This window comes from Sinohyriopsis cumingii, unplaced genomic scaffold (assembly GCF_028554795.1).
Source record: "Sinohyriopsis cumingii isolate HCF-2022 unplaced genomic scaffold, ASM2855479v2 utg000349l, whole genome shotgun sequence".
Taxonomy (NCBI): Eukaryota; Metazoa; Mollusca; class Bivalvia; order Unionida; family Unionidae; genus Sinohyriopsis; species Sinohyriopsis cumingii.
Window position 1 is genome coordinate 740437 of NW_028315889.1, and position 26770 is coordinate 767206.

The 26770-nt window shown below is 35.5% G+C and overlaps 1 protein-coding gene across 1 annotated transcript in view; it reads left to right on the plus strand.

The window, feature by feature from the left end:
* The window catches only part of LOC149774304 (serine/threonine-protein kinase TBK1-like), a 72949-nt gene extending 49169 nt beyond the window's left edge, over positions 1-23780 (plus strand). Inside the window, exons 14-18 of the mRNA XM_089945443.1 lie at positions 2062-2163; positions 7580-7676; positions 10332-10447; positions 17249-17320; positions 19651-23780. Of these exons, the coding sequence (XP_089801569.1) occupies positions 2062-2163; positions 7580-7676; positions 10332-10447; positions 17249-17320; positions 19651-19708 (445 nt within the window). The 3' untranslated portion in view covers positions 19709-23780. The remainder of the gene's footprint in view (positions 1-2061; positions 2164-7579; positions 7677-10331; positions 10448-17248; positions 17321-19650) is intronic.
* Positions 23781-26770: the final 2990 nt, after the last annotated feature.

Genomic DNA, 26770 nt, shown 5'->3' on the forward strand with positions numbered 1-26770 from the left:
CACCATTCAAACTTGTTATTATTTAGATGTAGTAATAGTACTATTACATGTAATTTTATTATTATTATTATTATTATTATTATTTTTTCAGTAGGTCTTTATGTGCACTATTCAATAAAATCAAAAACTCGTATATATGTTGTTTTCTCCTAAATTTGTGTACCATGCAAGCTTACTCTATCCAGCTCACTTTTATCCATCCTAAAAATTAAACCACGGACATTGAAATTATCGCTGATGTGAGATTTTTGTGTGCATCATGACAAATACTCATTTCACTCCTAATGGACAGCTTATGTTTGACTGTAACAGCGGAAGGACTCTTGGCCAACTTGTATAATTTGACTTTAAAATATCTGGATTAACCAGTTGCTCAACTTGCCAAGACAAAAAAGACAGTGTGGACTTAAAGTGAAAGACCTGTCATGAATAAGCTTTGTTCTTGTTAGTAATGCATGAATCAAAAGTTTGCCTGCCTTTCATATACAGGCAAGTTTTTAAATATTGAAGAACCCCTGACTGTAAGTAAATGGGATTTAACTCGTATGTCTACTCAACGATTAACTTTGATCATCAATTCACAAATGAATAGATCAAACTATATATGCCAGACTGGCACAACAGGTGACTGCCATTTCTGTTGCAACAAAACAAGTGTTTTGCCCACAATTCAGCAAAAAAAATTAAATGCTTTTCTGCGAATGATACCAGGCACCTTGCTTTTCGAGTTTAACATGGATGCCTTTGAGTTGCACTGACAATGTGACTGGAGTACAGAGAGTACAAGCAAAATAAGAAACATTTGACACATGATGTGCCTTTATCCAAACAATGCTTTCCTCTTGAAACTGAAGCTAATTTTTATATACACTGAATGGTCACTGTCAATAAGTTACATTGACTGCAGTTACAAACCATTATTTGGTAGGAACATGTATATACCTGACCGTGGAAAGCAGCTGACCATTATATACATGACTTTATTTAAGAAATTGAGGGAGGGGCAGGGATTAGAATAGCCATTGAGAACAGGTGACCGGTATATAAAGGTGACCATTCTGACAGGTTCAACAGTACATATATGAAAAACACATGACATAACTTGATATAAATGGTCACTGATGAGGTGATGAATGGTTTACAGTGAGAGTTGATTGAAATGCTACTGCAAAAGAATCACATTCTAATTCATTTTTTGCTATACATATGTCTCAGGGTCTGTCACGTGATATTTGATTTGTAATGCATTTTATATCTGGTATTGTCCATGTTTGGTCTCTTAAAATGTGTTACTATTGACTTTTTTAAAACATGCTTGAGTCATTTTAACCAAATTAGTTTCAAAAGCAACAAAGCATCTCAAATTTGTACCAGTGATTTTGTTCTGCCATCAAATATTTCTATCATCACTAAAATTAGAATTTACAAAGTGTTTAAAGGACTTTCTTATTCCTAAAACTGACCAAATTTAACCGAGTATTCTGCCATCAAGAGCTTTCAGTATTCTACAGATTTATGCCAACTCATCATAAAAATGACCCCTGTAACCAAAATGTAAGAGTTATTTAACAATTTGTTGAAAACTCCACAATCAGTTAGTTTGAATTTCACACAAAAATAACTTCAAAATATCAAATTCTTTTTGTTTTCTTCAGATATCATCATATAAGATTGTTATCCCCAAAAAACAAACAAAAGACATTTTTTCTTCAAAATTTGCTTTACCTTTTTGACCAGATTTGATATAAAAAGCATATGTTTAGCATCAATATAGCTGCATCACCATTTTATAAATATCATACTGGCTTTTAAGAAAGTTCAAATTTATACAAAAGATATTAACCAGCCTTCCAATAAGGTTACTCATATTAAACCTAGACAAAGCATATTTTGACTTCTTTTTTTTTAAAAGTATCACTATGTTCTTTGTATGGAAGTATGTTAGCTTTTAGACCAATGTGAATAATTTGAACATATCAGGCCCATGTGAGTGTCTTGTTGGTAATTGCTTTTATCAGTAATATCACAGAACTTTATAAATTATATTGTTAATATCCACAGGAAGGAGATGATAGAACTGCATAAAAAGTCTCTCATGCTATGGAAGGACCAGTGCAAACCTGACCTGGAAAAGTCCCATGAGAATTTCCTCAGATGGCATAGGTAGTATGATGACTTTTGTTTAGCTGTTAGAGTTTGCTTCCATATGTCTTTAGGAAAGATGTTTCTTCTTTGTCTTCCGCTTCATTGGCTTCTTCATAGATTCTAAACTTAAAAATCTTGTTACCGTATTTTCCGGCCTACAAGTCGATGCAGAGTATAAGTCAAATTGACCAATTTTGTAAATTTTCCATCCTTCGTCCATATATAAGTCGATTTGGAGTATAAGACGAGGCCAGGTCAATAACTTGGCTTTGTATTTTATACTAGTAACTTCCGGTTGCATGAATATTGATGATATCGTTGTATGATATTCCATATTACCGGCAATCGTGAAATTGCATTACCGATGCTAACATGCTTGTGATCTTACTTCTGAACTGCTATATTTTGTTATCAATTGACACAGCTGAATAAACAGTCCATGCTTGTTTTATTATAATTGAAAGCACATCCTTGTTGTAGTTCATTTTATTACCTGTAGTTACGAACGTAACTTATACAAACTTGTCATTTTCTATCGTAAGTTTGAAAGTCACGGACTCCGTTAAATCGATTCGTATATATATATATATATATATATATATATATATATATATATATACATGCTGGTATACTATTTTTTAAGTGTTTGTTCTGTTTGGACTTGGATATAATTAACATTTTATTACTAATCTATTCAGTGATATACCCCACTATTATCTTTATCGGCAAGTTCGAATACAAAGTAATGGGTATGATTTCTTGTCCTTATAACAAATTTTGTATCGATAATGACTTCAATAAAATGTTGACAGATTTTCAATTCCCTAAAACAAAGCCTCATTTCCCTACTGGTAGCCTCGCTGATTTGACCTATTCTGTCGATTCTTGCCCTCAATCTGGTTTCAGTTATAGCCAAAGCACTAAGCATGTTTAACTACCGTGTAAATAACACTGCATAGCCATGTGGTTGTTGTGACAATGTACATCGTAATTAAAACAAGAATGAATTGTTGATTTAGAGGTGTTTATTGATAATGGAATATAGTAGGCTCGTAATACATGAGGATTATCACAATCATCGGGTAACTCAAAACACCGTCTTTTTTCTCTTTGCAAAAGCTACAAATAAAAACTGCCCTGAATAAAAGAACGATCTTGTACACGGACAATTTTTTTCATCTCTCACTCTCTCTCGTGCGCACACACACAAGCACGCGCGTGCTCACAATGTATCTGATTTTAGTTTAGTTTAAACCATATTTGTTTTAATTATGATATCCATTGCAACAAGAGCCTTCTCGTGGGTCGGTGGTTCTTTCCGGGTTTTTCCCGGGTTCTTCCTCCACCATTAATACTGGCCGCCATGTATAGCCTATCGTGTGCTGAAAAATGGCGTTAAGCCCCAAAACAACAACAGCAACAAGAGCTACGTGGCTGTGCATGCTTCCTTCCAGTTGAAACCAGTCTTGAGTGCAAGATTCAACAGATGAGATGAACTCAGTGAGGCTAGCAATAGGGAAATGAGGCTATCCATAGGGAAATCAGAAATGTGAAGAAAATGAGGAGACAGAAAACAAAAGTTGCAAACAAAAAATAAATAAAAATACTTTTTATTATACTTTAACATATCAGTGAAATGCAGTATCAAATTTACACAAATGTACAGTTTTATAATACATATTATTAAGAAAATAAAATTAATCATCTCCAATATCTGAAAATCCCTCGAAGTCTTCGTCTTGCGTATCGGAATGAAAAATGGCAGCTATATCGGGGCTCATATCATTAGAAATGTTCTCATTATTGTCTGTCTCCATCTCATCATCCTCATCTGGCTCATCATCCTCATCTGGCTTCTCTATCCTGCTCACAATTTCTGCTTTAGCAAAGCCATTCACAATAGCCAATTCAGGAACCCTGTCCCATGCATCCTTAACCCAATGCGCAACCTGGCAATATGTAGCGCGCCGCATACGTCCTGTGTTTGTGAAGCTGTGGTCGCCTGCCGTCATCCAATGTTCCGACAACTTCCGAAGCTCAGCCTTGAAACATCGATTAACGGAAATGTCTAGTGGTTGTAATAACTTTGTCATACCACCTGGGATGATGCCTAACGATGTGTTCTTGGTTTTAATCTTCAACTTTGTCTCGGCACTGACGTGTGCATGCATAGAATCCATAATGAGAAGAGACTTCTTAGTTTGGAAAAATCCACCAACTCGATGTGCGAAACATTTATCTAACCACTTCCCCATCATGGTATTGTCCATCCATCCTTTTGGATTTACTTCAATCATTATTCCACAGGGGAATTTCTCCTTTGGCATAGGTTTTCTTTTAAAAATCAGCATTGGGGGCAACTTTCCGCCATCGGCACTACAGGACAGAACTACAGTGAAATTTGACTTCTCATGACCTGTTGTCCTAATAGTAACAGTCTTAGATCCTTTAAGCTCAACTGTTCTGTTCATTGGAATGTCAAATGTTAATGGCACTTCATCTATGTTTATCACGTTAGACATTTCAAAATTGTCAGTCTTAATCTTGTCTTGGACATACGGAAATTGTTCAATTTTTCCAGAAAGTCTACTGGTAGTTTCTGTGCCATAGTAGTGCGTTGTCTTATACTAAGTCCCCTTCTTTGCATGAACCTATAACACCATGACACACTTCCACTAAAACTTTCAATTCCTAATTCAGTTGCGATTTCCTTTGCCTTGAGTCTGAGATCAACAGAGTTCATTCCACGACACGTGGCACGTTGTGTCAAAACATATTCTTCTAATTTATCCTCAATATTAATCCATCTTGCTTTGCAGCCACGATTTGCTTTCTTTGTTTTTTTTGTAGCGCATAATGCAACCTTAGCTTTACGCCAATCCCAGACACATTTTTCACTTACACCATATTTCCTGTGAGCAGCCATATTCCCACCTTTCTCTTCAGCGAACTTTACAACTTCCAGCTTAAAAGCCGCTGTGTAAGACTTGCGTGATTTGACGGGAGGCATTGTGAGATAAGTTGTATGATTTGTACGGGGATATTTATATGAATGATTATGACTGAAAAGATTGATCAAAATATACCGAACTCATTAAAATGTGCCCGTACTAGAGCAATGAAAACAACGCCCATGGCTAAATTCATTATTTACATCTAGAGAAGGGAGTGGGCATCATTTCCTATTGTACTTAATCCCATTTATATTAAAAACGGGTAGCATAATTGATGCGGATTAATGATAAAGAACAATGGGGTACCGGCAATATGGTAACTAGTATCAGTAGCTAAAGCCAATGTCAAGGTCTAAACAGTTGCAGCAACTGGCTTTGATTGTTGTTGGAAACCAAAGACCAACTTATCAACAACCAGTATAATCAAAGAGAGACACCGAATCGTCAGCTGGTTAAGAATGAATGTAGGTGAAGTGTTGACATTACAATTTGCTTTAAACTGAATTGCAAAACTAAAAATCATGGATCACTGATGATCTATGAGTACTGGTAGTCCATCTATATATCTGATTTTAGTGTAGTTTAAACCTAATTTGAGAAACTTTGTCAAATACAATTAGAAACATATGATTTGGGGGATTCAGTAGAATGCATGATCTACATTATTTTATAAATAATCATAGAACGCTTGAGTTAATATGGATTACATCCCTTTGTAGGATCAATTGGATCAATGAAAAGCTATGCCGGTAATTGCTCACGTGTGTCCAACATTATACTGGAAAATCAAATATTAATGGACCAGTTATTTCATATCTTTTTTTTTAGGAACAAACAATATGCTTTGATATAGTTCAGTACACTATAGAGTATAGACCGTAAGTGTGCTATGCGGCCCGGTGAAGTTTTTACCGGTACGGTAAATTGTTTTCTTTTATTTTATGTTTGAGAAATAAGAAAAAACACACAGAATGCAAAATAAATAATGACAAAACTTACAAATATAAACGTAGTCATATTAGTTTATGACAATTTATTGACATAGTAATTTAACATGAATTTGTACTTCTATGTGACCTGTCTTTGATTATGCCGATTATAGAGCAATGTCAGTAGCATACCAGATACTGTAATCCATATATAAGTCGATGCAATTTCAATGACACAATCCATATATAAGTCGATTCGGAGTATAAGACGAAGACCAAACTTTCAAGTCAAAAAGTATTGATTTATATGCCAGAAAATACAGTATTTATAACTCTACTTAAACAGATTGGTCTTAAATAAAATGGTGAAGGTCTGACATCCAGTATGGCCACAACAGCAGCCCTCTTGAAAATTGTTATTGCCACTCCTAAATGAAAAGTGATATTTTGAAAATATTGTTAATTTTACTCTCCTCTAAAAAATGGATGGATATATCAACTAGGAATTTTCACAAATAGACATTTTATGATATCCGTTTGGTCCACAATGAAAATATCAGTCATACATCCAGTGACTGTCTTAATAATTTTGTTGTTGCTACTCCCCCTGAATGGATGATCATTATTACATGGGGTTTTCACCAAAAGAGTTTTAATGACTTCTGCAAGATTCTGAATGAAAATGGTGCCAAGGTGACATCCATTATATGTACAGCAGAAGCTTATTTGGAAATCATGTTATTGCTGATATCAGAGGTGGTTTCAACACTCAACAGTTAGATGGAAGAAATAGTCTTGAATTCCTGGAAATTCTTTTTACCCAGTAGAGCATCAGTCCCTTCAAGGAACTCTTGTTTAGAATTTAAAGTAAGTTTAAACCATCCTGCCTGTTTAATTTTTGTGATTTTGACGCTTATTGGCATGTATTGTTCTATTCTTATAATTTTCTATTCTTATAATTTTTACAAATTGAATCTGGGGCCCCGAGTGGCCGAGTGGTCTAAAGCGCTCTCTGTTACGGATCACTGCCATCTCACCTCTGTCTGCCTGGGTTCGAGTCTCAGATTCGGCCAATGTGGGTGTGAGAAAGCTTGCCAGTAGCTTCTAATGGGTTGGTGGTTCTTTCCGGGCTTTTCCCAGGTTCTTCCCCCACCATTAATACTGGCCGCCATGTATAGCCTACCGTGTGCTGAAAAATGGCATTAAACCCTACACAACAACAACAACAACAAATTGAAACTTGTGTGATTATCCACTTGACTTCAAAGGTCATCAAAAAATAAAACATGCAGAAATGATCTCATCCACGATAGATTAGTTATTAATTAGTTAGATAAGTAGTTGTTAATATGGTAGATAAGTAGGTTCACAGATATTTGCTGAATGACATTTGTACAAATTGGCTTGTTAAATTATAGTTTTATGTGGAGACTGCATTTGTTTTCACTGTTTCTTATAACCTTACTTTACTACTTTTTTTATCTTTCCATCTTTCTCCCTTTGATTTTACAAGAAGTTATGAAAATTACAGTGCATGTTCACTTATTTTAGGGAGTTTACTGCCCTCCAGAAAGACATAGAGCAGCTGCAAGAGGAAATCAAAGACCTTAAAGCCAAACTTAAAGCCTTCGTAAAGAAACAGGCAAAGGTATAATATTAATTTCATGTACCGTATTTCTCCGATGATAAGACCATAGGCCAGCCTAATGTATATTTAACTCAGCTTGTCAGAGACCAGTAGATCTTGGCCTTGAAACTTCACACACATTTATCCTATCGTCGAGTCCATCCAAATTTAATATGCTGCCCTTAAGATGTCTAATTTGGCAACCTTTAAAATCTTGTTATTAATACTACTCCTGAACAGACGGTCATATTGACATGGGATGTTTGATAAAATGCTTAATATGGTTGTATAAACATGTGACAGTTTGCTAAAAGATTTCTTACAGTGTCTTGTTAATTCTTTGTGATTCCCACCCCATTGTACATATTTTGACTGATATGCTAGGATGTGAGGTCACAACATATTCCCTGTCATAAAACATGGAATTTGCTAAAGCCACTTGGTAGTAGCATCAGGTTGTTATTTTAAATTGGTTAGAAAAATTGAGCAGATTAAAATATAAATTTTGCTTTTATTTTTTAAGTTTAAATTTGGAATACTCTATTACAAAATTGCCAGAGGAGAACTCCCCTAGAATTGATTTAAATAGACCATCCATGTCAGTAACTTTTTGGTTTATGATTTATAAAATAAATGACATTTCTCATACCACCTTCACTGCAAAACTAAAAGAAAACTGCTCTTGTTGATTTTTGATTCTTTTGAGGGAGGTGGATTAAACACTGATTGTTTGCAGACATTTTTGTTTGCTCCAAGTGAGAAATGGAGCTGTACCTCTTTTTGTAACCACCCCTTCCACCAGCAGACTTGGTTAGTTTTAGCCCAAGTATGGATGTTGAGTGTTTGATCATGCTCTGTATTGTTGTTAAGTAATTGATATTGATACCATACTTCACATTTCTCTGTTTGATAAAGTGTCAGACTAGAATTACTGCTAGTATATGTATAAACTTAATAAATTGTGTGTGTGCATGTGTGTATGTGAGAGAGAGAGAGAGAGAGAGATGTGTGGGTCTGTAACTGATACTGATTTTCACATATATATAAAAAAAGACACAAAGTCATTGCTGCCCTGAAATGTGCAGCTTCAGAATAAATTTACCAGTATTTTTTTCATTAGAAGTTTGAATTTGTCATCCAGAATGTTTTATTCATGCCAAACACACACACAAAAATATTATATTTTTGGAATAGAATTCATTGTACTTGCTCTCTCTCTCTCTCTCTCTCTCTTTTAAATCTTTCCAGATATTAGCAGTAAATCTAATTTTTTTCTCATTTTAATGAATTTTATAAAAGTATGTGGTAGAGTGACAGCGATATTCTCTACTAAAACAACTTGGCAGAGAAAAGTATGACATGTGGCACTAAAACTAACCATGTCCACTAGGAGAACCTGCTTTATATGTAGCTGGGGACAGCATGACTGAAATGTTTAGTATAGTCAAGAAGCTACAGTAACTTTGGAATTGCCTTGGTGGGCAGAACAATATTGCATCATCGTCAAGGTTGGTTAGCAGAACAGTTGCATAAGCCAATCAACAAAGTTGGTTAGCCGAACAGTGTCGCATCAGCCAATCGGCAAAGTTGGTTGGATCAGCCAATCAGCAAAGTTGGTTAACAGAACAATGTTGCATCAGCCAATCGGCTAGGTTTGTTAGCAGAACAGTGTCACATCAGCCATTCGGCAAAGTTAGTTAGCAGAACAATGTTGGATCAGCCAGTCAGCAAGGTTGGTTAGCAGGGTATAACATTATGAAGCTTGAGTAGTCCTGGGAAATTTTAGTAAGATGCAGTGTTCTGCATCAGTAGTAACATCAGTGGATAGCTCAACATTGAATTGATGCAGCTGTAGATTTGAAACAAATTTTTATGAATAATTGATTTCAGCCGTGTGCCTGAACATCTCTTAAAGAAACAAAGGCTGTAATCTTTTTGTTATGATTAATTGAATGAATGACATTTTTCTTTCCACAAGAAATAATTTTTATTGACTCTTTCGAACTAAATTACAAAACTTTATGATTGTTTGCAGATAAATTTTTTCATCTCTGGATTTGAAGTTGAGATGGACTAATTTTCAGGGACCTATCTGCTACAAATTTTGCAGTGGGGGGTGGGTTGGCTTTCTTTTGAGTATGTGCATATCATCAGGGAAGTATGGTGGAAACAAAACAGGTTATCGGATCCATATAGATGTCAGTCTGATCCAATCTGGGCATCCAGCCATATAACAGCTTTTGTTTCATCCAATGTATGGCCCCTTTTGCAGTAAATCACAACTTTAATTATACATGTATCTCTAATGTTAAAAATGTCCTCAGGGTTGATGAGTTTAGCGGCATCATAAAAAAATCAGTTCTGGTCTTTTAAAAAACATGTATTGCAAAGGTTCAGTTTTTACCAAGATGCAAGCTGTTGTTGCTTGTCCACCAACAAACATCAGCTTTATAAATATTTCAATTTGTGTCAAATTTCAGAGTGGCAAGTGTTGAAACATTAGAGAAATACACACTGTACATCTGTCACAGAATGGTTTTTAAGTCCTACATTTTTAAAGCAATAATTCTAATACTAGTGTGAATAAGCTACATGCGAGCTAAAATGGTTTTACATTTTGCCATAACATTTAAATTTTACTGATCAATTCTTTTTTTTTACATTTCCTGTCTATAGAATGATTTTCAGTCAGTGAAATCCTCCATGGGTGTCACTGAGTCAAGTGGCCATAACACACCAAAGAGCAGAAAGTCTGCTAAGAGAAAAGACCTGACACAAACCCTCATTACACAGTGAGTATTTTGTTTACTTTCTTTGTCGTTTTGTCAATATTAAGGAAAACTACATCGAATATAAAGATTTTTAGAAACTTAAGCAAGGGGGTGTACCCTCCCATTCCCCCCTTTTTTTGCCATGGGTGCTGGAAGGAAGCCCTCCTGATGTGGGATGGGGATGCTTAGTGGGGCAAAGCTCCCAGGTGCTGAAATGTTTTTGATTTCTCTACTAACTGATGACTCTTCCACCTTTAGAAGAGTTGTAAGCTTTATAATAATTTATTAATTTATAATAATTTGGGATTTTTGTAACACAGAAATAAAATGCATTCATTACATATTTCGTTTCAATTATACACCTCTTCGTTGTTGCCACCTTTTCATTTGACCTTGTTAAAATTTCCTTTAATATAAGCATTCACAAATCAGAAAATGTTCAAGCTAAAAAATTTAAACATTGTTGCAAGTGAGCTATTTCAAAATTTCTACTTAAGAGGATCATTTACCGAACCTTTTTCCAAGTGGATTCTTAGCTTGAAGTGTACATGATTTTCATATCTAAATGTTGCATTGCTAGTAAAATATTTGAAGTTAACAAGAATTGACTTTACTGCACATTACTTAGTGCATCATGTTGATTTACCAATAATGCTGACTCAGAAACTTCTTAGAACTATATCGCATACATTTGGAAAATGATGCTTAACAACAGAACAATCTCTGAAGCATTATAGTTCAGAGAAACATTATTTCATGTTTGTAAGCTACTGCATAGTTTCTCATCATTGTAGATCTTACAAGAAGAATGTACCTTGTTACAAGTCAATCACAAATAAGTTGAAGCAGATCACTGAGAATAAAATACTTCATTTTTTAAGCTTATAAAACATGTTCATTTTATCAAACTTTGAAAAGTAGTGAAAAATGAATAGGAAAGTGATTATTTGATGCCTTATCTGTTACTCGATGTCTTAGCATGAAATCAGCTCCTTTTGTTCTAACCATCGTTTAGTCTGACTGGAAATCTGGCAACATGTGCTTTCATTCAGGGTGCATTTTAACACATTGGAGTGGGGCCCCGAGTGGCCGAGTGGTCTAAAGCGCTCTCTGTTACCAATCACTGCCATCTCACCTCTGTCTGTGTGGGTATGTGAGAAAGCTTGCCAGTAGCTTCTAGTGGGTCGGTGGTTCTTTCCAGGGTTTTTCCCGGGTTCTTCCTCAACGATTAATACTGGCCGCTATGTATAGCGTATCATGTTTAATTGCTGCATTTCATTGAACCAATCCCCTTGATGACCAATCCGTACTGTTATGAATCAAGCTAGCAGATTCATCATCAGTATTGTGATATATTTGTTTTTCTTTAGTGATTCTGATACAGAAAGCTGTGTTGTTAAACTAAACCTCTAATTTCAGAATAATGATTTGTCTAGAAGTTGATTTGTTGGAATATAAATGATTATTACATCTCTGATCACACTCACTTTCAATCTTTGCAAGAAAATATAAATGAAATAAATGTGCCTGTTGCACTGTAACTGTCACTGATAATATGTCCAATAGGGAGAATCATTATGCATATGTCATTATCATTACCCAATATAATTATATACCCTTGGACTCTTACGTGTACAGGAGGACAATCCCTACCCACCCACCCCATCCTCCAGTCAATGATGGAGGTGAGATGGACATACCAAAAACATTCTGATCTGACCGTGGAATGGATGTTAGTTAGCTTCAGTCTGTCTTTAGAAGAAATACCAGATTTTGTCTCCATCAGAATGCCCTTCTCTGCCCACAGTCTTTCTACCCTTTAAGGTCAAGGCATAGAGGATGTGATTCAGAATCTTGCCACAATCTTCCAGAATTCTGGGGGTTACTGGGCATCTCTCAGATAAAGTTCATGACCCAAGTAGCAAATCAGTCATCTTTTCAGTTAGTTATTTGCCTCACCCCATTGGTACAATCACATATTGATGTGTATTAGCCAGATTTACCAAGTCTAGACAAGGAGTTTTCCACATTCAGTATGTATGCTTCACTGTGCTATAAAGTAGACAGAAAGTGTTGAACTCCATATCAGAGTTAGCTAAGAACATTGTGTTAACTTCCTCTCTACTTGATCTCGCATCTCTATCGATGTTTTGTGTAGCTGAATAGGCCAGAAGTGATGGTTGGTAAGCCATATCACTAAGGTAGTTAATGGTCTGCTTACCACATGATGGCAAATGTCCTTATGGCATCATGTAACATGGATTTGATTAGAAGAAATGCATTCCTGAATTCTTCTGTCATACCACACCATGTGGTGACTATGTGCTCTCTCCCTTTAAGTGATTCCCTTCTGTTCAGGGGTTGAATTGAGAAGGTGAGAAAGCAAGAGGAACAGGAGTTACCCCTTCAGCCTTCAGAGCAAGCTCCTATTGCTGCTTGACCCCATCAGAGAGCATATCAGAGAAGATATGATAATTGCCAGAGAAACTGCAGAGGTGGCTTTCAGCAATAGCAGAACTTTCATGGTCATGTGAATTATAGGTGGTCATATGCCCCTAACTGTATCAGGCAGGCATGGAAGAGGGAAAGCAGGTTTCTCCTACCCATGGTCTGCTGCCAGCCATAAGTGACTTGCTATTCCTCCTGCCCACTGGTGACCCACCCATGGGCACCTGGGCACCAGACTCCTTTTTCACCATACCTGGGTTATCCTATTCCTGGATAATTATTGGGTGATACAAGTCATTTTGGTGGATCTCTGTATCTCATTCATATGGCTTCCTTCACTTTCACTGTCCCTGTTCATGACAAAACTATAAAGAAATCCCATGAAAGCTGACATTTTTCAGAAGGAGATAGGGCTTTTTTCTTGTAAAACAGGCAGTAGAGAAAACACATTCCCAGAGTTTCTACTCCTGAATCTTTCTGTCCAAGGGCAGATTGAGACATATGAGCCCAATCAGTTTATTTCTGCCCCAGAATTTAAGATGGAGATAGCAATGACTGTCCATCAATCAGTCTCAACCTCTCCAATGCACACTTTGATATACCAATTCATATGGCCTCATGCAAATATCTTTGCTTCACATACCTTGTGATAGTATACCGATTTCGTAACCTTCCATTCAGCTTCTGTGTACGCACTTGGGCCTTCACAGAAAAATATTGGACTGCATTATATCCCTGTTCAGGGCATCATCATTCTTAGTGCCAGTGCCATAGCTAGACAACGTACTGAAAAAACATTTGGTAAGTTCGATTTTGGTCCATGACATGAACAACCTTTTTTCCAGCATTTGCAGTTTAAGGTGGATAAGCAGTGTAGAGATGTCAGAACTTATCATTTATCAATATTTTGACCATCTAGTCTGGAATTCCTAACACACATCTGCATGTTGCATCTTTCTCCCAAATGTGTCAAGCAAAATGTTTATCTCATTGAGGGAGTTTCTTCAAGTATTTGGCCTGTTCATTGCAGTGGCTGTCCAGTTACACATCAGCCATTTTTACATGTACCCTCTGCAGGTGGCCCTTCTGACATCTTCACCAAGATCAAACACTACCCTCTTCATTGGTAGAACAATGAGTGATTAGCTATGGGAATGCCTTAGAAACTCCACAACTAAAAAAATTATGTGCAAATGCCAGTTTGTTGGGTTGGGGAGTGCACTTGCTACTGGACTTTGTGATGCTCAGCTGAAAGGTACACTGCAAAAGAAGGCTGTTCATAACAGCCACTTGAAAATGAAGGCCATTCTCAATGCTGCCCACACGTTAATTGGAATACATCCAATGAAAGATGGTCCTGATAAGACAACTCGGTCATAGTGATATACTTCTTCAAACGGGGGGGGGGGGTGAGTGGCCAAGTGGTCCAAAGCGCTTTCCATTATGGATCACTGCCATCTCACCTCTGTCTGCACCGGTTCAAGTCTCAGATTCAGCCAATGTAGGTATGTGAGAAAGCTTGCCAGTAGCTTCTCGTGGGTCGATGGTTCTTTCTGGGGGTTTCCCCTGGTTCTTCCTCCACCATTAATACTGGCCGCCATGTATCATGTGCTGAAAAATGGCGTTAAACCCCACAATAACAACAATCAAACAAGGGGGAACAAAATTGCTAGACCTTTGCCTCATTGTTTGGGAATACCTCTGTTGGTATCCCCAATGTCAGATAACTATTCTATGTCTGATACAATCTGCACAGGCTCAGTGCTAGCCAACTCATTATCAAGGAGACCTGCTTGTAATGAGGTGGAACAACAAACTGACCACCTTAGACCCCCCCCCATTTCCAGACCCAGAAGCATGGACCATGTATGTAATGTCAATCATCTTGGAGGGAATATGGGTATAGGCTTTCCCTCTGCTAGTTCTGATTAAGAAAATAAATCAGAAAATGAGGGGCTCAGAATGTTAAATAGTTCAGATAGCCCCTCTTTTGAAAAACAGTCTGATCAATTTAGCAACAGATGTGCCCAGAAAAACCATAGCGACTCTCATGCTGCTGGGGAATCCTTTAAAAGACTATTCCTACTGCTTCAGGCAGGAAATCAAAACATAGTCCCATAACCCCACAAGTGCTGGCTGCTTGGCTACAAGGAATTGTTTGATCACCAGACTCTGAACTCTGAGGTACAACTTAATGAAGCTCTCAGCACATGACGTATAAGTAATTTCTATGAGCACTTCCATCAGATATAATGTTTCAAATTGGTACACAGTGGAGACATTTGGCCAGTCTGCTTTCTCCAGCTTCTATTTGCATGACATGGTCTCACAAGAGAGAGCTGAATCTCATCATGCCACTGGTATCTGCCCAGACAGATGCTATACCCCATTCATGAAAGCACAACCTCAGACTTACTTATAAATTTGCCACTTTTGCCTGATTTGCCTGGGGAACTTATGAATGTGGGATCACACAGGGTTTTCCCTCACATGTGTATCAACATATTGTCTTCCTTTTTGCTAAATTAACATTAGAAGGTCATTGTTTCAGTAGAGTAATCATGCTCCGACTAGGTGACTCAGGTAGAGGTAAGATGCTAAACATCCTCCACTCATCTCTTCTCCAAATATTAAAGTGATTAGATAATGTATTTGACAGAAAATTATATCTCTGATAATACAATCCCTCTCATCCTTCCCTGCAGTGTGAGCATCCTGTTAAAGGCTTTGCACCAGTTAAAACAAGTTGCATCCAGAATATGGATGGCCATGTTGCAGGTATAAAGGGAGGTCACTATGTACAAGTTACTTCCCTTCATCTGTATGTTATATACAATGAAAAACATTTTCTTGTCTTTTATGGAGGCTGCATTTGGAATTTGCAGAGAGTAATGTTTATATGATAAATCACGTTTTATTGGAGAAACATAATTTTCTAAAAATTTGCTCTGTTGCAACATATTAGGTTATCTGATAATTACTCTTAATTACAATCTGCTGCTAATTATACAATAAGCTTCTTATAACAGTTGAATTTCAGGAAGGCTTACAAAGACCGTGGAAATTTGAGAATCAAGTCGTAAGTTAGATTGGTTGCTAATAAAAAGGAAATGTTCCTTTCCAGCAATTTTTGTGGATCAGTTTAATCTTGAGGTTGCTGTTGCGGGGTTTAATGCCATTTTTCAGCACACAATAGGCTATACATGGCATCCAGTATTAATGGTGGAGGAAGAACCCGGGAAAACCCCAGGAAGAACCACCAACCCACGAGAAGCTACTGGCAAGCTTTCTCACATACCTACATTGACCAAATCCTAGACTCTAACCTACACAAACAGAGGTGAGATGGCAATGATCCGTAACGGAGGGCGCTTTAGACCACTCGGCCACTCAGGGCCCCTAATCTTGAGGTACAGAATTGAGATGTGTTTATTTTTAATAGACTTCAGTGCAGTTTATACTTACATATAAGTTGAGTCCAGCTGAAAACAACATGAACCCTGATCTGCCATCACATATTGTTTGTCTCTCCTGCTGATTACTTTTAACAAACTTCACAGTCAAAGTTGAAAAACTATATTTTACTTCTTCTCTTGGATGGCTGAGCTAATTTCAGTCAAATTTGGTTGGAGTGTCTTAGGTCATGTTCTGTCAGAATTTTATCAATGGTGACTATAGTATGGGTTTGGCATACATAGCAAAGATAGGGAAGACCGTTTTTCAACTCTTTCTTCAGAACAGCCAGCCAGTGTTGATCAAGTGTTTCTTAGGACATGCACTGCCACACTTGTGTCTGAGATGACTCAGCTAGCAATGGTGTGACTTCCATTGCAACTAGGTGGAAAACCTTTATATTTTGGAATTGTCAGGTATGGCTTGTTGTTAAAACAAACAAACCAAAACTATGATATAATGACTTCGTCTCCACAACCACCATGATACCATAGCAGAATACATATGATTTATAGTGTCTTTGCATGAACACCTTTCACATTCATACAAAAGGTGCCAAAGCTCCATCTGGTCCAACAAATGTTACCCAAAGTCAGTGGCACCTGCATAATTATTTTTGGGGTGGGGGTGGGGGCAAACACGTAGTGGTTAGCTGTTAAGTTATGTAGGCCAAAACACATTTAGAGGTAAAGGGGGTAGGGGCAGGTGTGGGTACCCATGCTCGAAGTAAAAACACAGTTAAATAACACATCAAATACAATCAGTTTTTACCAGAAAACTTGATATCATACAGAGATGGGTGTCTTTCAGTCCAAGGTACTGTCTTTTAAGTTTGCATTGTAGACCAATGTTAAATGAATAATATCAAGCCCACATCTGCCCCTTATTATTTTGTAATTTTGCATTTTAAATTGTTTTCAGACTAGACAGTTTGACATCAGATATGTCTGATCTAAAGAAAGATGTGTCAGAGTCAAATGAACAGTTGAAAAGGTAATCTCTCTTTATGCATTCTTTTGTCATTGTTTTTCTTGTCATCCAATGTACATACACAATTACTTAAACCACCCTGTGTACACACACAGTTACATAAACCATCCTATGTACACGCACAGTTACATAAACCATCGTATGTACACACACAGTTACATAAACCATCCTATGTACACACAGTTACAAAAACTATCCTATGTACTCACACAGCTGCATAAACCATCCTGTGTACACACAGTTACATAAACCATCCTGTGTAAACAAACAGTTACATAAACCTTCCAGTGTACACACACAGTTACATAAACCATCCTGTGTACACACACAGTTACATAAACCAACCTGTGTACACAAACAGTTACATAAACCATCCAGTGTACACACACAGCTACATAAACCATCCTACTTACTCACACAGTTACATAAACAATGCTATGTACACACACAGTTACATAAACCATCCAGTGTACACACACAATTACATAAACCAGCCTATGCACTCACACAGTTACATAAACCATCCTATGTACACACAGTTACATAAACCATCCATACACACACATAGTTACTTAAACCACCCTGTGTACACACACAGTTACATAGACCATCCTATGTACACAAACAGTTACATAAACCATCCTGTGTACACAGTTACATAAACCATCCTATGTGCACAGTTGCATAAACCATCTTTTGTAAATACACAGCTGTATAAACCATCCTATGCACACACACACATTTGCATAAACTTAAAAGTGTGCCTTGTTTTTAAATGCTTTAAAATATACTCCATGGGTACATTTACAAAAGATATTTTATGGTTTTGTGTTTCTTGCTGCCAACAAAAACTTATTTGCAAGATTTATCCCACAGTGGATACAGAAAGTCTTCCAGCAACTGCCATTACAGAGGAAGAGATCATGAAAACAGTAAAACACATTTAGTAATGAATTTATAAATTATATGATGTGAATTTGCTTGTCTCATGAAGCCATGTCAAGAGCAACATATACATTATTAAGGGAAAAAACATAACATATAGAACAAGGGACTTTCAAGTTGGAGAGTTCAGACAGGTTGCCATTTAATATAATAGCTCAAGAAATAGAAATTTAGCAAGGAAATTAAGACTTACCTCAGAAGGATGTATTGAAAAACCTTCTTAAACTCATCACCAATAAGATAGAGACACATACTACTCTTTCCAGTAAGTAAATGGATTGTGTTTCAGCAGTCCTTGTCAAATTTTTACTGTTTTAGAATGCCCTCTGCAGCATTATTGTAAAATCTTTAAACAAATGTCACTGATATTTACTGTCATTTAATGTCCAGTACGGCATGATCCTAAAATCCTTCAGCATATGCCACTGATCTTTATTGTTGTTGAATTTCCTATGTCAAAAACAGAAATAGAAACAATAGACTTATCGGTAAACACCTGCAGTTCTTCTTCTTTACTTTTTGTTGCTTTGACTTCTTTTTTTAAAGTTAACATGTTTGTCAAGAAAAACAACTGGTTAATCATTCCAACAGGGATTTTAAAAATTTAGTTGGAAGATTCCTTTAAATTGATTAATCATACCATCTCTTTGATGTACCATATTGTTTAGTGAGATAAAATAAAGAATTGTGACCACCAGTTACAATACAGATATTTCCATAAGTTGACTTTAAACAAAGCTATGACTGTCGCTCCTGATTAACATGTCAATATTGTGGACTATTATATATGTAATGATGTCTACAATCCATTCTAATTTTTGTTAATGCAATCCATTAAAAATGAAACAATTATAAATAACCATACAAAACATTTTAGCAATAAAAAGCAATAGAAATAAATCAAATTCAACATGATAATGTATCTCCCAAAATCTTGTAACACACACACATATTATTTTCCCATGCTGGGCCTCACTTTTAGACAAAGATTCTTTCACAATGTAACCTGCCATATTAAAAAGACAGTAATGTGAATTGTTAATGACAAGTGACACAAAAGCTTTTAAATTATTTGAGTTAGAAGTAGATTCGTGATGACATTAAAAGTGAACTGTTCATTCTTGAGCTCAGAAGTTCCTTCAGAAAAATCAGATCCTCTTAAAACAAGACGTTCCTCTTGCTTTTTAGACACAATAACTTACAGGACTTTGCCTGATCAGAATCAGATATGATCCATCTTCCGCAGTATTTTATTACATACAGAAAAAACATTCATTAGGATATGCAGTAAAATATACACATTACATCTACTATAAATCTGTTAGAAGTTTTTAAAAATATACTGAGGTCATTGTTAATATTTGTTGTATACATTTACCTTATTGCAGTTTGGAACAACTGACCAATTCTGATTTACCCGAGTTGAAGAACTATGTAGATAGCTAGTGCTGAGTTGCTTCCCGTCACCATGATTCAGGACCAGGACATTTGTAGTTGACAAGCTGTGATTTTGTGATTCCTCAAATTTCCATCCAGGAAAAGTTAACTTACATCACAATTATTCTATATTACATCAAATTAATATATGTGTTATAAATCTCTGAAGACAGTGAGGTGGGTCAGTAGGTACAGAAAGGAATGTATATAAAATTATATTATTCCAATATAAACATTTCATGTCTAGAAATTATGATTCTAAATATAGAGATTTGTCTAGAAATTATGTTTATAAATATAGACATTTCGTGTTTAGAAATTATGATTATAAATATAGACATTTTATGTCTAGAAATTATGACGATAAATATAGACATTTGTGTCCTGACATTATGTTTATAAATATAGACATTTCGTGTCTAGAAATTATGATTATAAATATAGACATTTTGTGCCTAGAAATTATGATTATAAATATAGACATATTGTCTGAAGAAATTATGATTATAAATATAGACATTCATGTCTCAAATTATGATTATAAATATAGACATTTCATGTCTAGAAATTGTGATTATAAATATAGACATTTTGTGTCTAGAAATTCTAATTATAAAGATAGACATTTTGTCTGAAGAAATTATGATTATAAATATAGACATATTGGCTGAAGAAATTGTGATTGTAAATATAGACATTTCATGTCCAGAAATTTTATTATAAATATAGACATTTTGTCTGAAGAAATTATGATTATAAATATAGACATTTCATGTCTAGAAATCGTGATTATAAATATAGACATGTGTCTATAAATTGTAATTATAAATATAGACATTTTGTGTCTAGAAATTGTAATTATAAATATAGACATTTTGTGTCTAGAAATTGTGATTATAGATAAAGACATTTTGTGTCTAGAAATTGTAATTATAAAAATAGACATTTTGTGTCTGGAAATAAAGCTCTGGATATTTATGATTATAAAGTATTTAAAGCTTACTACTCAGCTTTGAAAGTTTTGTGATTAAATCTTTTTGACAGTATGAAAGAATGAAAAAATTTGAGCAATGCAAATGGTTCATACACATATAGGTTTGACATAAATTAGTACATTAAATAAAGATAATACAGTCTAGATATGTAGTGATATTGACATGCCAGAATGGTAATATTAGACCATATTAACTTCTCAACAAAATGAAAAACGCTTTATGTGTTGTTAGTGATACATATATGCTGATACGAGTTATTCTATAAGGTGGGAAAAAACAGAGCTCCTGGAAGAAACCCCAACTCATGGTGGGCCAAAACACCATGTGCTGGTGCTCAGTATTGAACCTAGAAGCAAAGATGTGTAAAACAAGCACACTTCCACAATGCTAACCAGGCCCTGTAAATTCCAGTGCAAAAAGAGGTTAATTTTCAGTGGGCAGATTCCAAGAATTTTAACACCATAAGTCACGTAATATCCAAAAGTTTACCAGAAGTAAAGTTTCTAAAACTTTACTTGTATGTTAAAAAATTGCCTGTGTACTAGCTGGCTACCATTTTAACATGATATCTACAGGTCATGGAGTGAAAGAGCTTACAAAATGGCCTTCAACTCCATCAGCTTGTGTCCATCATCCATTAGCACCTGCTTGTTATTACCACTTCACCTACACTACCGGGAAGATTGCCATGAAACTTTTAAAAGACATCGCATGGTCTGGTTAGTCCTAATTAGTACTAATATTTGTACCCCTACTTTGTGGATGGGATACTAACATGAGCCTATATGTATCAATGTAACAGCTGGGTGTGATTCACTCATGGTGCTTTTTCAGCCTACTATCAAAACTTTTGAAAATGTTCCGTACATATACTAAAAGAAGTTAAATAGCCCTCTGATTTAATACCAGATAATACCCTATAATTGTAGACATACATGTAAATATTGTTTACCTTATCTAACATTTTCTTTTAAATTGTTCACCATTATTAGTTAAGCTGTTAACTACTTCCATTTTTAGCCTCATTTATTTTCATGTGCCATATAAGGACATTGCTGCCTTAGTTGGAAATGTGAACAGATCATAGTAAATATGGTATGCATTGAATAACATATAATGCAGTATCCATATATGGCATAGCAAACCTTCTTTGGCAAACAAATTATGATGAGAATCTCTTGTTGACTGTCATGGTGGAACAAAATACAGTTAGCGTAAACTTACCAATGTAATTTACGTGATAGAGGCTTAATAACTTTATCATCAGTCAAACTTCCTGAAAAGCACCACTCTGCTTAGGTAGTAGATTGTAACTTCAGTTATATTTTTGCCTTTGACAATAGTTTTATTTACTCCATTGTAAAGTATAGGATCATATCATAGCCTTGGATATGTTGAGGCTACGACATCTTAGCTAGGTACTAGTTTTTAAACATTGACAACTAAAATCAAACCTATCGCTAATGGTCAGTATTGGGAAAAAGCTAAATTGGCTGTTGCAAGCAGGTGACCCTCTGTACACAGGTTCATCTTTTATTATTGGTTTTTGAAGAGATAACATGCAGCGAATATCGTTGTTATTATTATTATTTTTGTTATATATATATATATATATATATATATATGTTTTTGTTGTTATATGTATATATATTATTATTTCTATTGTGTTATGAAGATTGTTTATTGTGTATTGTATTACAAATTCATAAATTACACATGTTGTTCTCTCCCAAATTTATATTATGCATAAGGTTATTGTTTCCTGCTCACTTTAACCCATCCTTTGAAAGGAATCATCACAGACTTAAAATATACGGCCATCTTAGTTTGTTCAAGCTTTAAAAACAATATCTGGATTAGCCAGCATCTCAGTCACCAGGATCAAATAACAACAGGCTTATATGAGAAGCCTGTGACAAACAGGAAATCAATAGAAGCAGCATATGACTATTGTTTGTGACCCATGAACTGAAATTTTATCAGCTTTTAGAGACAAGTTTTGAATATTTTTTAATATTGAATGACCCTGACCCTAATGAAAAGGGATGTAACATATTTCTTCTCCAAAAGAACTTTTTTCTTCAGTGGAAATAAATGATGGTATCTGAGTATACCTGTCACACTGGAATGAAAGTTTCTGCTATGTAATAACACAGTCAACTACTTTATCCACCGTCCAGCAAACTTATTGCTTTGACCCTCCAGCCCTAAAAACTGCTTTCAGATTCCACACCTCTGAATTAAACCATGAGTACCATATGTTGAGTACAAGCAAGATAAAATAGTTTTGCACATTAATTCACAGGATATTCCTTTGTCTAAATAATGCCTTCCTCATGATGCAAAGGACTGAGCAATCACTACTGTAGATACATGCCAGTTACTGCTAAAGGCAAGAAGAAACCATTGTTGCTTGTGACCAGCAGTTTTGCAACCTATGCACATACATGAGTGCCATTTTGTAGGTCAGTTGTGTGTTACATCATTTAAAGGTTTCGTCCTTTTGGGTCCAAATTTGACTGAGGTATTACCCTTTTTAGTCAACTATTGCTTCTCCACTTAAGCCATTCACTGTACCCAGCAAAACTCTGGAACCATTCATGTTGGATTTATGTGTGATGACGGTTAATATTACTAATGCATTATATTTCATGGAAAAACCAGAATTATTAACGTTGACTGGTTTGTACAGTAAGCTGAAATAAACAAATAGAGTAATTATAAAAGAGTTGTACTACTTTTGGGTGATTAAAGAAAAGTTTGCTACCGTATATACATAATCGCAATATGATATTTAAACACTTAATTTTAAATGATTTGTAAATCTGTCACATTTTGTCTTGACTATGGTAAGATACTGTATGTAATAAATGCAAACTGCAACATTTCTCCTTGTTTTATTTGCATTTATAGTTTATCCTCAGTTCATGTCCTAACATGATTACTATTTTTACATCCTTTCAGTGATTTCCCCATAAATTTTTCCAGCATCAGGGATTGATGCGTTAGTGTCGTAACATGTTTTTTAAAATGTGTTATCATGAAAATGAAAAATTATAAATGAAATAAAAAAATATATACGTTTACATTACATTTGTCAAACTCTTTTTTTAAAATTTAATATATATATATATATATATATATATATATATATATATATATATATATATATATATATATCCTTCATTTGTGTCATCCTGTTCCTCATCATAGATAATGACCTTTCACAGTAAGAAAAAGTTGAATATACAATTTACTACTGGATGTACAAAACTATACCAAACTCTGAAATGTAATCAAATTAATTGCAAGGAAAAATTCTTCTAGAGTCAAAACAGTGATGTGTTTTCAAAGAAACACAAAGACATACTACGATGCAAGATTTAGAGATTTATTAAACTGCTATTCAGTCTTTAACTACGCTCGCTTACACACCACTCAAACAACCAGTATAGAGTAAATGGATCAACAGTCTACCCATGAGACTTGGCTGAAAGTCATGCGAGATTCAATTTCAGAACAAACAGGCATACGGCACTTAGTGTACTATCATGAGCCAGTCAGAACATCCTGACCATTCCTGCAAAGACAAAAATATACCTTGAATGTATAAAGGAAGCAGCATTTTTCGGCCGGGGTGGGGGGGGATCGTACATGTATAGCCGGAAATTTCTCCACAGAAAAAAAGAAATCGTAATCCCTCAAAGGAACTGGCACACTACTGGCTGATAAGAATTTCCAGGAATTCAAGATAAGACCATTTCTTCTTTTTATTGGTTTTGAAATCATTTCTGATGTTCTTCAGCGATAACAGGACTGTCCAATTAGTTGATGTGATGGACATACTGGATATCAGATTGGCACCATTTAAGTTTAGGACAAAATAGACATTGTTGAACTCTTTTTAGGGAAAACCCCTGTGTCATAATTATCATCCATTCAGAGTGTTTAGTGACAAGATTTTTGAGACAGTCGTGGAGGCAGCCACATTGTATGCAGGACTTGCACAACTTTCATTTATGACTAAACATTATAATAAGTATATCGGTGAAAACCCAATGTTTATATAGCCATCCATTTGGGAGGAGTAGAGATAACAATATTTTCAAGATAGCTACCATGGTGGCCATGTTGAGGGTTAGCAATTTTGATTCAGGACCAACTAGACACCATAAGCATACGTGCCAACCATTACGCTTTTGGCGTAATAATTACGCTTTTTTTTTCACTAAATTATGCCTTGCGCGTAACTGTATTCGGATTATGCGTTTTCGGTATATCCCCCTCCCAAAAATGATTAATAATTTGTTTTCTCATTTTGATTAACATCCCATTAATCCCACAGACCATATTCTAGAAAAGACGTCTTCTATGTAACTACGACATGAGAGTACGCTTGTCCGAAGACTTGAATACACTTTCCTAACAGTATTATGTTTTATTTGTAGCAGTTGCCCTATTTCCAAGAAACATGCTGGTTTCTACTTTCAACTGTGACCTTGGTTTCTATTTATAGCAGCTGTATGGCTTAGTGAGGAGAGAACAGACTGGTTTTCTAACATTTACTCTTTGCGCGCAGATTGTTTGTTCAAATTCATATCTGGAACAGAACCAGTCTGTAGGTATTTGGCGCTAAAAGTAAAGTCAGATTTATTCTAGTCAATGCATGTTTAGAGGAAAAGTATTTTTCAAAAAATTTCACAGATGGATTAGGAAAAGACTAAAAAAACAATTCAGAAATGAATCCAAGAAGTACACAGTACAGCGTTCCATTCTAGGGCAGCTTCACGCACCTTGCAGACTGCGTGGAAAGGATTTTAATATTGGTCATGGTGGTAAAACAAAGAAACCTTATATTAGCTGTTTTATTAACTCCAATACTAAGGTAACTTCTTGTTTTACAGCAGAACTAAATTACAGATATAAATTTTATAAATGCAGAGGCGTTATCTACCGAGTTCTTAATAGAACATGGACTACCCCTAGCTGTAAAGGACTACATTGGTCCTTTATTCAAACGGATGTTTCCTGATTCCATAATTTCAGAAAATGTGAATGTTCAAGGACAAAATCATCTAATATTGTTAGGTGTTTAGCAGAAGATACTTCACTTAAAATTGCAGAAGCCATGAAAATTGGGCCGTTTAGTATTGCCACAGACAGGAGTAGTGATTATGTCAAAAAGTTGTACCTGTGTAAGAGACTTTGACAACGAAAAGGGCAAAGTTAGAGTGCTCTTCCTTCATTACCAGAATTAACAGTAGATTCCACTGGAGAAAACATTTTTTTTATTGGCTTAATAATGCTTTGAATAAACATAACTTGGCAGAACTGTATGGGGTTTTCAGCTTATAATGCATCAGTGATGACTGGAATTCATAAAGGAGTTGCATTCTAGTTTTTGAAAAATATCTCCATTATTGTACATGTCAGGTTGTCTCTGTAATATGATGCACCATGCTGCAGGAAAGGCTGCTGATAAATTAGAAGGAGAACTCTTGAAGTATCAAGGTGGTACTCTACCTGACAATGTACTTCAAACGGACAGAGTTTTGTTCATCTTAGTTCCCAGCTAAAAGACTCAATAACTGTAAGATATAAATTTCATCCTCTTTGTCAGGTTATGAAAGGAATATTGATTCTTTACTATTCTAGTGCTGACTGTGAGAGATTGTTCAGTATTGTTAACAAAAATAAAACTGAATTCAGATCCAGGCTCTGAAACCTAGCACTTAGTCCTCTACTGGTGTGCAAAACATTCATTGTCTCAGCTGGTACAAAGTGTTTTGAAATGCAATATGAGAGTATATTGCTTTTTTAAGCTCAAAGTGTTATATACGAAAACTTGAAGCAGTAATTGATTTTAAAAGTCCATAAATAAATCATTCTGTACATATGCTCATTGAATTTTTGTCATGTTATATGTGGATTACTCTTTTCTGCTCGGATTACTTTTTTTCTGTCTACTTGGATTACACTTTTTCATCACCAGGGGTTGGCATGTATGCATAAAAACTTTTCCGATGAAAGCCACGTGTCAAAATAACTTTTAATTTAAGAGAAGTAGCAAAAGCAA